Source organism: Equus caballus, chromosome 1 (genome assembly GCF_041296265.1).
Source record: "Equus caballus isolate H_3958 breed thoroughbred chromosome 1, TB-T2T, whole genome shotgun sequence".
Classification (NCBI taxonomy): Eukaryota; Metazoa; Chordata; class Mammalia; order Perissodactyla; family Equidae; genus Equus; species Equus caballus.
This window is the reverse complement of record NC_091684.1, coordinates 61,966,580-61,979,748: the sequence shown is the minus strand read 5'-3', so window position 1 is coordinate 61,979,748 and position 13,169 is coordinate 61,966,580. Positions and strand designations below refer to the sequence as shown.

At 37.6% G+C, this 13,169-nt stretch overlaps 1 protein-coding gene across 19 annotated transcripts in view; it reads left to right on the top strand.

Moving 5' to 3' along the window:
* The window catches only part of CFAP70 (cilia and flagella associated protein 70), a 134,853-nt gene extending 121,891 nt beyond the window's left edge, over window positions 1–12,962 (top strand). For 16 of the 19 annotated variants that reach the window (XR_011423227.1, XM_070227315.1, XM_001503856.5 and 13 more), the window contains 3 exons: window positions 3,637–3,738; window positions 10,676–10,723; window positions 12,654–12,962. Coding sequence is in view for 18 of the 19 variants with exons in the window: in XM_070227315.1 (XP_070083416.1) it covers window positions 3,637–3,738; window positions 10,676–10,723; window positions 12,654–12,734 (231 nt within the window). In the remaining variant the exon portion in view is untranslated. The remainder of the gene's footprint in view (window positions 1–3,636; window positions 3,739–10,675; window positions 10,724–12,653) is intronic. The other 3 variants (XM_070227280.1, XM_023645035.2, XM_070227285.1) reach the window with 1 other exon arrangement.
* The last annotated feature ends 207 nt before the right edge of the window (window positions 12,963–13,169 follow it).

Below are 13,169 nucleotides of genomic sequence, written 5' to 3'. Positions count from 1 at the left end.
AAGAAACCAACTATACAAATTATTCAGCATAAGTCATACTCTATTTGAGTAGTGTAAAAAATATTTTCATCGAGGGTCAGCCTGGTGGCATAGTGGTTAAGTTTGCATGCTCTGTTTCAGCAGCCCAGGGTTCATGGGTTCGAATCCCAGGTGTGGACCTACATACCACTCATCAAGTCATGCTGTGGCGGTGTTCCACATACAAAATAGAGGGAGACTGGCACAGATGTTAGCTCAGGGCCACTCTTCTCCAGCAAAAAGAGAAAGATTGGCTATAGATGTTAGCTCACAGCCAATCTCCCTCACAAAAAATAAATAAATAAGGATTTTCATTAAGACATAAACAAAAAAACTTGAGTTAAGCCCTACCTCTAAGATGTCCAAGTAATCTCTGGCTACTCCCCTCCAATCAATGTTTGAGTTGTACTATGCCTATGTGTGGATATGCCATAATTTATTTGACCAATTACTTATTATTGGACATGTTATTAGTTTCTACAATCATACTATTATAAATAAAGCTGAGATAAATATTCTTGGACATAAATCTCTGTGCTTAATTTTGATTATTTCCTTAGGATACATTCTTAAAAACTTTTTAAATGTCAAAATTTTTTAAAGTCTTTAAATTACAGTGTCAACCTGCCTTCTAGAAAGGCTATATACTTATTTATACTCTGCCAGAAGGTAGGAGAATCCATTTTACTGTTACCTCATCAACAATGGGCATTACCATTTGCTGATTTGATAGGTATTTGCATTTTTATCACTAATGAGGTTGAAATCATGTGATACGTGTTTTTCTCTACTTATGAACTATCTATTCATTTCCCAGGTCCCATTTACCCTCACTCCATTACAATTAGGTGTGTACTTCTTACTGCTTTGCTGAAACTTCTCTGGTAGAAGTCCCCTATAACATCCTAGTTGCTAAATGCGGTAGACACTTAGATGAAGTCTCTGTGGCACTTAACCCTGTTAACCACTTCCTTCCTGAAGCCTTCTCTTCCCTTGACTTCCACAATACTGCTTTCACATCCTTCCACTTCTGTGCTTTCTTCTCTGGTAGCTCATTCTCAGCCTTTTTTGCTTGTTCATCGTCTTTTACCCGCCATAAATCTGTTGAGTCTCCCTGGGATCTATAGTTAGCCCTCTTCTCCTGTTATCTTATTTATTGTCCCTAAGAAATATCATCTACCCCAGTGTTCTTAACTACCATTTGTGCTCATGAATATTAAAGCTTCAGTTCACAACACTTTTCAAGTTCTGATGCTTATATTGAACAATGTAATGGACAACTCCATTTGACAGTTATCTAGACACCTCAAAGTGTAAACATATCCAAGATATAACCTAACTTATCTCTGAAGGATTCTCACATTCCTTAAGCCTGTACTGTTACCACACAAAGGGCACGATCTCCTCACCGCGAGACAAAAGCCAATTGTCAAGAGGCAAGATGGTGGCAGAAAAAGCATTTTATTACAGCTTGCTAGCAAGAGGGAAGATGGCTGACTAATATCCAAAAGAACCATCCTAAGGGGGCACAGAATCTTGAAGCAGTTATATAGGCCAGTGGGTTATAGGGAAGGAGATTAGGAATGTTGACCCTCTGGTGTTACAGACTGGGAGTGGCCACACCAGATCTTTCAGTTTTCATTGATGATGGCTGTCAGCATAGACTCTCTGTTTGTGGGGTCGTCACGTTCCTAAGGAACTCAAAAGAATAAAGTTATCGTCTTGTTGCAGCTGGGAGGTGTATGCACTAGCAGGGGTCATGAAATCTACAGAACACATGGATCTCCTGGAGGGTGCAAATCCAGCTGGGTTAGTCAGAGGTCACTCAAAGTTACAACGTGGTCTCTTTTCTACAATATGGCTTCCCTTATGTCAACCTTGTGTTGAGCCAGTTTCAATACCTTCTCCTATATTCTCTATCTTGGTGAAGGGGACTATAATCAACCCAATCAGCCAAGCCAGAAACTTAAAAGCTATCCTAGTCTACTACTACTATTACTTTTAATGAGGCATCAAATATATTATTGATTTTGTCTCCTAAATGTCTCTTGAGTCTATTGTCTTTTCTCCATCCCTCTTTTACTGCTCTAATTCAAGCCTCATCCCCGCCTGTCCTCCCTCAATTCATTTCCCTCATTGTTATCAAAGTGGTATTTAAAATATGCAACATAATGTTACTCCCCTACTTAAACCCTTCAATGGCTACCTGTTTCAGAATAAAATTCAGATTCCTTTGAATGAGTATATACGATCTGGTCTCTGCCTAACTCTAGTCTTAGCAGTTCCTTTATTTTCCCTTCTCTCTCTCTTTTCTCCAGCCACACAGGCATACTTAAGAGTTTTCTGAGCACGCCAGGCTCTTATGTCTCCATGCCTTTGTGTATGATATTCCTTTACCTAGAATGCCTTTCTTCACTTTGTATAGCTAACTCCTATTTATCCTTCAAGATTCATTTTAGCAGTGTTTCTTCTCAGAAGCCATCCTTTAATCTCAGGGTAGAATTATTCCTATTTTCCTTTGTCCCTTTGCTAGATCATATATATGCATTTATTACAGAAATTTTTATTTATTTAGAATTTATATAGAACATTTATATAGAAATGTTTATTCTGTATTGGAACAATTTATATGTTTGAGTTTTCATTTTGTTTTATTTTTTAACATATCTGTCAGTGAACTCTGAGGGCAGAGATTGTATTTTATTTTTTTATTCCCAGTATCTAGCATACTGCCTGACACAGAGTAAATCCTTAGCAATATTGGTTGATTGAATAATGAATCAATATCTCAGGGATGTTTAAAGTGTGGGCCAAGGTATGGGCATTGCTGAAAGGCCATTCTTCATATTGTCTTGGGCCTAGAAACCCATTATTTTCTTTCCTAAAACAGAAAAAATGAAGAGCTACTTTACTGGGGAGAGGAAGACCTTGTTCTTTCTTTAGGTAGCCTTTTGGAAGATTTTACAAAGCAAACTCACAGTTTTAGGAAGCAGTAATGATATTCATGTTCCCAGAGCTCAGGAAGCACCCTAGAGTCTCTGAATATTGTATTGCTTCCTCAAGATTGTGCTTAATGACTAATTTTAGGGTAAAGGAAGCTTTCTGAACAACAATATTTTGACAGGCTAATAGGACTTTAACCTTAAGAAAGGGATGCATAACATAAAGGAAAAAACTACAAATGTATTTGGCAACCCACGGTGCATGGGGAAATCACTGAATGATGCACACATGATAGTGAGGACTTCTGACTTTCCAGCCCTGGCACCTGAAGCTCTGTGGTTCATGGATGCCCAGATGTGCCTGCTATAAAGATAAGGAGGAACACAGGGGTATAAGATGAAAGCCTAGCAAGCAGGGCTCCAGACTCCTATCTGGCTTTTTAATCAGAGCAGTTCTACTTTTACTATTTTATATGCTGAGCCACCACATAATATTTTGCTTGAAGAAAGATATCCATTGCTAAAAATAAAATAAGTTGAAAACTGTTGGTATAGGTCACGTACACCAATGTTATTTGGATGTAGTGTTTTCAGCTAAGCTGACTCAAGCTGGCTTAAGTAAAAACCACTTTGACTTAACAACTCATATGTCTTTTTTTTTTTTTTTTTTGTCAAGCTGGAGGAGCTAACAGAGGCTGAGGATGCTCTCTCTGAAGCCAATGCATTGAACAATTACAATGCTGAAGTATGGGCATATCTGGCTCTGGTCTGCCTGAAAGTGAGTGTTTATTATTCTCACACAGTGCCCTTTTAGGGCAAAGATGTGAGGGACCAAATAGAGCAAGAGATAGTGGGATGGCCATTAATAGATAGTGGGATGACATGATAGTTGAGATTTGTTGAGCTTCAGATTTAGTTATGATACTGATGATGAAGGACAGGCCGTGTCTGGGAAGCCTCAACTTGGAATGTGCTTAAAAATCATATAGTCCAATATGTTTGTCTGGAAAGGAGATTCTAAAAATGGGAATGAGCCATTTGGGCTTGGTGGTCGTGGGTGAGCAGGAGTGGGGTGGGCCAGGGCTGACTGCCAGTCTGGGGTTCTGGGTGGGGTGGGCTCCGTCAGCACTTTAGAGCTGCTCCACAGGCCCCAGCCCAGGCTCTGCTAACCAAGCCCAGGCTGGTGCGTGCCCTGCCTCAAGATGAAGGAGGATGTGGGGATCAGAGCCTGGCTTAGGGTTGACATTGGGAATGCTGAATGGGGAGCTATGCATGGGCAGTAACTACAGTACAGTGGGATGGCAGATTAGACTGGGGGGTGGTGAGCAGTTCTCCTTCTGCCTTCTGCCCTCCTCAGCACCTCTCTGCCTGCTTATGCTCTCATGCTTAGGAGCTCAAGCCTTGGACAATGGTATGCATTCCTTGTATAGTCATTCCAGTTATGCTCTAGATCTACAAAAAATTCCTGGAGCCATACATATACCCTCTGATCTCCCCTTTTGTTAGTCATATTTGGCCTAGAAAAGCTATATAAGAATCCAGTGATAAAAATAAAGGCAAAGTAGACTATAATGGTGCAAACATAAATGGATTATCAACAAAAGGACTAACAGAAATCTGGTAGACTAAAGTGATTTTCCCAAAAGATCCTATTGTTTTAAAAATGGACCTGATCCTATAAAGCATCTTCTTTCTAATTGTTGCTGACATTTTCCTCTGAGACCAGACAGAATTTGGGATAGGTAGTTTAGATATTTACCTGATACTAATCAGGAAATACATGGTATTTATATTTAAAATGTATTTAGTTATATTTAATGACCTCATTTCTGAGTTGCTTTTTCATTAAAATAGTTTTCATTTCAAAAAAATAAATGTTAGGGTTCCCATTCAAGACCTGTATGGATAAAACTTTAAAACTTTATTGACGGGCATAAGAAAATATCTAGGGGCATAGTGGTTAAGTCCAGCACACTCTGCTTCAGTGGCCTGGGTTCATGGGTTCAGATTCTAGGTGCAGACCTGTACCACTTGTCAAGCCATGCTGTTGCAGCAACTACATACAAAATGGAGGAAGACTGGCACAGATGTTAGCTCAGGGCTAATCTTCAAGCAAAAAAAAGAGGTAGATTGGCAACAGATATTAGCTCAGTGTGAACCTTCCCCCCACACACACACAAAGATCTAATTAGGGATAGCATGTTCATGGACAGGAAGTTTCTGTAACACAAAGATGAAAAATTTCCCCAAATATCTAATTTAAATGCAATCTCAATAAAAATAATGATAGTTTTTTGAGGAATTTGATAAGATAACCCTAAAATTCACTTGGTCAATAAAAGCCAAAAAACAGCTATGACAATATGAACAGAGAAATAAGGAGTGGGGGCTTTCCTACCAAATATCAAGCCTTATTATGAAGCTCTAATCATTAAAACTGAGTGGTATTAGTGTAGGAATAAATAAGTGGAACATAATTAATAGACCGAAATTGATCCACATATATGAGGAGACTTAGGTTTTGATTAGATGGTATTTGAAAATAGTTGGAGTTTTCTAGAAATTTGCCTTGAAAAATATTCCTGCAAAAATTAAAAAACGCATACGCACAAGGTTATTGATTACAGTATTAATGCAATTGCAAAATATTGGAAACAACACACATAGGAGAATGTTTGAATAAATTATGGTGTATGCACATAATGGAGTACTATGCAGCTAAAAAAAATAATGAGGAAGATCTCTATGAACTGGTGTGAAGTGATTTCCAGGATATATTGTTCAGTGAAAAAAATAAAGTGCAAGATTTTCTATAGTATACCACCTTTTGTATAAGAAAGAAAGACAAAGAGGAAATTATACACGGATTTGCTCATTTGTGCAAAAAAAGCAGATAAAGGAAAAACCAGAGATTAATGAGAGTGGGTCTCATACGACATGGCAGGCACAGGATAGAAGGGAGGGAGGGAATGAGGAGGTGACACTCTCTGATTATACCTTTCTGTACAGATCTGACTTTTGGAACCTTGTTAATGTTTCTTATGTTTTTTAAAAAAGAAATAAAATCAACAAGAAATAGGGAGATCATATAATTCATATCATAAACAAAAAACCAAAACTATTTCCAATGAATAACATAATAACACTGAAGGTGGGAAAATAACTCAAGATACTTTTAAAAAGTTATTTGAAATATATACCCTCAGACTAAAGAGAAAAAAAGACTCTATACAAATATTAGACTTTAGTTAGTAGGGTTTTTTGCAGAGTCATGAGTTAGCAGTTCTGAAATTATTAAGTATTCTATGATTTACCAAATAAGTAATTATATTGTGGATCATGGGAGCCAAGTTTCTCATGGTCAGAGAAGTGAGTAATAAATATGGAAACAGGGGAGATAGAATGACCTTGTAGTGGTGGATTAGAATTGGAGATAGTGGTATGGTCTCATGATTTGATAGATAGATTTTATATATGTCTATATATTATATATAGTTGGGGGCCATGAGTACATCTAGTGCTCAGGTCTTGGTTTCTCAATCCATTAGAAGAAACTAGGGCGTTTGTCCAGTTTAAAAAAACAAAGCAATCAGAGGCTTCTTGGAATATGGCTGATTCTAGGACTGGGAGAGGTAAAGTGCAAGATAAGTCTGGAATATCTTGTTGAGTCAAAGTAAAAAGTGCTCAAAGAAAGATTGAGACATATGAAAAACACACAGGGAAGAAAGAAAAGACAAAGGAGCTAGCTTAAATGGGGGGCTCCCACTGGCCCTATCTGGGACAATTTGACCATCAAATTAATTATAATAAAGGATTACGAATGAGAATCTATGGGCCCACAGTGATATAATTAAACAAACAAATAAATAGTAGAAAAGGAAAGCTTACAGTAGAAGGCCAACTATTCAAAGTATAAGGAATTATGGAATTAGAAAATCACAATATGGAAACCACCATAATAATAATTCAGGGAACAGTCATCAATGTATGCTGAAACTATGGATGAATGTTTAAGGAGAAAGAAGATATTTACACAGTCTCAAAGTATTTCCCCACAAGATATTTATTAATTACAAAGGGGAACATAGTAATGTTATAGTAGAAAAACCTGGCAGATAACAATCTAAACAAATGATCAGTATTACCATCACCAGTATTGGGATAAACAACATGTACCTCCTGATAGGACACACTTAGGAGAACACATCATTTTTGTGGTGTTCCTGCCAAAAATTCATAACCTGATATAATCATGAAGAAACATCAGACAAACACAAATTGAGGGATATTTTACAAAATAACTGTCCAGTACTCTTCAGAAATGCCAATGTCATGAAACAAAAAGACTCAAGAACTGTTCCAGAGTAAAAGAAACTGAAGACATGAACATTGACTGCAAGGCATGATCCTGAATTTTCTTTTGCTATAAAAGACATTATTGGGACATTTGGAAAATTCTGAATGAGTTCTATAGATTAGATAAGTAGAATAATTAGTATTGTATTTACACTGATCTCCTGATTTTGATCATTGTACTTGGTTTTGTAAGAGAATGGCCATGGGGGTTGGCCCAGTGGCCGGGTCGTTAAGTTCGTACACTCTGCTTCAGCGGCCCAGGGTTCACCAGTTCAAATTCTGGGTGCAGACCTACACACCACTCATCAAGCTATGCTGTGGCAGCATCCCACATAGAAGAACTACAATGACTTACAACTAGGATATACAACCATGTACTGCGGCTTTGGGGAGAAAAAGAGAAAAAAAAGAGAATGGCTGTGATTTTAAAAAACATAGTAAAGTCTAAAATTGCATCACGTCTGCAATTTACTCTCAAATTGTTCAGGAAAAGTTAACATATATACTGATGTATGGGTGTGTCTGTGTGTGTTTATACAGAGAGGTGAGAACTATTATTGTAACTTTAATCTGAAATGTCAAAAAATTTAAAAGATACTTTATTAAGATAATGCAAATTAACACCACACTACATACCCACTAGAATGGCTTAAATCAAAAGAATTGACAATACCGAGTATTGACAGGGATGCCGAGAAAGTAGAACCTTCGTACATTGCTGGTAGGATTGGAAATTAGTACAACCACTTTGGAAAATAGTTTGGCAGATTCTTAAAATGTTAAACATACACTTCCCATATACCCAGCAATTCCACTTCTTGGTATCATAGTGAAAACATATACCTACACAAAAATTTCTCTATTTCATTGCAGCATTTAATAAAGCCAAAGACCAGAAACAATTAAATGTCCATCAGTGAATGGATAAACAAAATGTGGTATATTTACACAATGGAGTACTACTACTCAGCAATAAACATGAAATTATGATTCATGCAAAAATATAGATGAACCTCAAAAACACTACACTAAGTGAAAGAAGCAAGGCACAAAAGATTATATATTATCTGCTGCCATTTGTATGAAATTAGGAAAACTATAGAGACAAAAATAGATCAATGGTTCCCTAGAGCCAAGGGTAGGAAGGGGGATTGACTGCAAACAGCCATGAAGGAACTTTTCAGGAGTAATAGAAATCTTCTAAAAGTGGATTGTGATGATAGTTGCACAATTGAAGCTTAACATTAGTGAATTTTATGGTATATAAATTATACTTCAATAAAGCTTTTTTTTGGTGTGGAAGATTGGCCCTGAACTAACATCTGTTGCCAATCTTCCTCTTTTTGCTTGAGGAAGGCTGTCACTGAGCTAACATCTGTGCCAGTTTTCCCCCATTTTGTATGTGGGATGCCACCACAGCATGGCTTGATGAGCAATGTGTAAGTAGATGCCTGGGATCCAAACCTGTGAACCCCAGACCGCCAAAGTGGAGCAGGTGAACTTAACCACTATGCCACTGGGCTGGCCCCCAATAAAGCTATTTTTAAAAGACTATATAACCTCCCAAAATAAGGAACAAATGGACTACTCAGTAAATAGAGGTGGAGTCACTGGCTATCCATATATAAAAAAAAATTAGTTCCTTACCTCACACCACAAACACACACAAAATTCTAGCTGATTTAAAGACCTAAATCTTAAAACTTTAGACTGTTTAGAAGAAAATATAGAGAATACCTCTATGTCCTCAGGGTGTGCAAGGTTTCTTGTGACTGTAAAAGCACAAGCCAAAACTAAAATATCAATAAATTAACAACTTTAAAACTGGAAACTCATTTATAACAAAAGACACTAAAATAAAACTTCTGGACTTTATTATAAATATTTGCAGCATTTATAACTAATAAAGAATTAATATCCAGATTATATAAATAGCTCCTACGGTAAGAAAAAAGGTTATAGGATAGAAATATACAAGCTGCCAAAGTGGAAATTGTAAAAGTCAACAAATATATGTAGTAATCATGAAAATACAATTTAAAATAATGATGTGAAGGAAATTCCCATCCGTCTTGGCAAAAACTAGTCTGATAATACCAACATTGACAAAGAGTCTCATAATTGCTAGTGAATGTAAATTGGCATAACTCCTTTGAAGTACAATATTAGCATTATCTAGTCATATTCATATCTACAACTTAGCAATTTTATATCTAGATACATTCTTAAGAAAATTACCAGAAGACATGTACAAGGATGTTTACTGCAGCATTTTCCACGATAGCAAAAAAGAAAAAAAAGTCATTCTTTTTCAAAATTGTTTTGGCTGTTCTGGATCCTCACATCATTTGGCCCTCTGCCTCCCTGTGGCAGAAGTGAAACAAGGCAATAGTGATAGGAAGGAAGATGTGCTGGAAAATGCCCCTGGAATTCAGTGAACTTCAGGTGGGAAAACTTCAAAGTGTAGATATCATAGGAAAGTCTTTTGCATAATGGAAATTTTGTGAACCAGTAAAAATTTACCATGGACTAGCACTTATCAGGAAATTAAACTAGATATTCTCTAAGCTCCGTTCTAGCCTGAACATTCTGTGGTTCTCATATTTATGTATTCTAGCTTTCCCCAGTGACTTTTCATACTCTAATTTGTTATGCAGAAACTTGTGAAGTATAATAGTGAATTTATATTATTCTCATTGAACTGCTAGATCAGTGCTTCACACAAGAATAACTGGGAAGAGTAGTTAGCATTCTTGTCTCTTATCCAGATGTACATGGAATTCCAGTATCTGCTTTTTCTAATGCATAGAGACAGGATAAAGTGTAGTAGGTAAAAACTTGGACTCTGGGGCTAGATTGCATTGTTTTAAAACCTGGCTCCTCCGCTTATTAGCTTCATAACTCTGGCAAGTTATTTATCCTCTCTGTGCCTAAGTTTCTCTATCTGTAAACTGGGAATGAGAAATAATAGTAGTCATCCTTTAGGGTTGTTTTGAGGATTAAAAATGAAAGTATGTACTTAAAACAATGTAAATTACAAAGTAAGCACTATATAAATGTTAGCAATTATTAACAGAATGGCTTCTGTCCTGCCTGAGAGGAACAAACGGTGCTTTCAGGGGAAAAAAAAAATGAGAGGTCAAATTGTCTTTAAACTTTTTGAAATGAAGAAGGGATTTTTTACATATATATATATATCTAAGAATCTGACTTTCCCTACTACCTTTCATTTTCCTGCTTCCCCTTTGAATTCAGAGGTGTGGAATCCTCTGCTTTTGGTAGAAATGTTGTGGCAATGTACTTTCCTACTATAATGTTTATGATATATCATCATCACCAGCTGCTGCTCTTTTTCTCAGGCTGGTCGGCAACTGGAAGCTGAGCAGGCCTACAAGTACACGATGAAGGTATGATGCAGATGCCTTCACTGTACTCTATGTTTATTTGTCTATACTCTACTGAGGCTAGGAAACTGGGAGGAAGGTGCTGGCTTAATTCAGGACTTTACAGCATTTCATGATGTGAATATTTTTCTAGAGTCTTTTCTTACCATCTTTGCCATTATCATGGGACTGCTGGGTTTGCAATAATAACCCACATGCCACCATGGGGGATCTATGTTCTGCCTCTTTAGAGAATATGGTTTAATGGAAAGACAGATGGCCTGGGAGTCAGTAGACCTGAATTATGGTCTTCGTTTTGCCATTAACTTACTGTGCTAACCTCTGGGCCTCATTTTCCTCATGTGTAAAATGAAGGTGTTGGTTTAGTCCAGGGGTCAGCAAATATTTTCTGTAAAGGGCAAAATAGGAAACAGTTTAGGCTTCGTGGGCTAAACAGTCTCTCTTGCAACTATTACACTCTAGCTTTACAGTACAAAAGCAGCTATAGACAATAAATAAACAAATGAACATGGTTGTCTTTCAAATAAAATTTTACTTACAAAAACAGGCAGCAGGCTGGATTTGGCTCATGAACAGCAGCTTGCCAAACCCTGGTCTATTCTGTCATTTATGAAGTGCAAATAATTTGACTTGAAAGATGGTAGTGTAAACAAATTAGAAATTTTATTTTTCTCATTTAATGAAAGTCCAGGGTTGGTGCCAGAATGTCATCAGGGACCCAAACACTTTGTCTTTCTGCTCCACCATCGTAGCATGCAGTTTCCATCCCTCATAGTTGCAAGACAGTGATTGTAGCTCCAGCCACCATATCCATGTTTCAGGTACAATAAAGAACAAAAAGGGGGAAAGAATAAAGAGGCCAAGCTAGCTATTTCACCTCCCAATAAAGAGCAGTGACTTGGGGCCAGCCCAGTGGTGCAGCAGTTAAGTGTGCACGTTCTGCTTTGGCAGCCCGGGTTCACCAGTTCAGATCCTGGGTGTGGACATGTCACCACTTGGCAAGCCATGCTGTGGTAGGCACCCCACATATAAAGTAGAGGAAGATGGGCACAGATGTTAACTCAGGGCTAATCTTCCTCAAAAAATAAAAAAAATAAAGAGCAATGACTTTAGCTTACATTTCATTTGCCACTTTGGTCATAAGACTACTCCTAGCTGCAAGGGAAGCAGGAAATGTGGCTTTTTAGCTAGCTACATTGCTGCTCCAAAAGAAAAGATTTGTTATTAAGTAAGGAGAGAGTCTGGGGGTGGGGGAGGGGCAGCCCAGTGGCGTAGCAGTTAAGTTCGTGTGCTCTGCTTCAGCAGCCCAGGGTTCACTGGTTCAGATCCCAAGTGCAGACCTATGCACCGCTTATCAAGCCATGCTGTGGCAGGCATCCCGCATATAAAGTAGAAGAAAATGGATACTGATGTTAGCTCAGGGCCAATCTTCCTCAGCAAAAAGAGGAGGATTGGCAGCAGATGTTAGCTCAGGGCTAATCTTCCTCAAAAAAAGAAAGAAAGAAAGGAGAGCGTGGGCATTCAGTAGGAAACTCAATGTCTCTACTACACATCTAGATTCTAAAATTAAGTTCTGATCTATTGTCTTTGATTCCTCTCTGTCTCTTGCCAAATGGGAATTTATACATTGGTCAAGATATGTTGGGTGATAATGTGAACTCTTAAAAATAAACTTTATTAAAGTTATTTTACAAAAAAGTGTACAAATTATGAGTGCTCATATCATTTGATGGATTTTCACAAGGTGAACACATCTATGTAACCAGTACAATATTCTGAGGTCTTTTAATGGAGTTACCATGAAATAGGGGATATAGGAAGAATGAATCCCATCCCAAAGAATTATGTTGTTAAGCTGTGGCCTTGCAAATGAGGGGTCTACACATAGGTATATCATGTATGACGTGTTCTTCCCTTCCTTCCTCTTATGCAGCTGAAATTGAAAGATGAGGCTCTGCTTGCAGAGATCCACATGGTACAGGAGACGGTTGGCTTTGGAAACCCATCTTTCTGACATCCTTCTAGCTGAAGAATTTTCTGTATAGAACTCTGAGCTCCTTTCCTTCCCAGAGAAATTAAACCCTGGAAGTTTCACCATATGAAACCTAGGGATGGAGAACAAAAGAATCTTCACCATAAACAGAAACCCATTCGTTTATTTCCATTGGCTATCTTACTGGATGGCTATGTTACTGGATAACTGGATTATAATAAAAAATGGAAATAAGAAATTCAAAATTCATCAGTATGGTTCTGGAGTTAATGAGGTATACTGAGGTACGCATAAGAATATAATCACTTATATATATAATTAAGTTATAGTGGGTTCATTATTACGGTTTCTGATGAAAGCTTATCAGGATCACTCCTGGAGGGGGTCAACTGCTAAGGTCCTTGGCCAGGTTACTTACTGGAACTTGGGAATTAAGGCATCATTTTTTAAGATGGG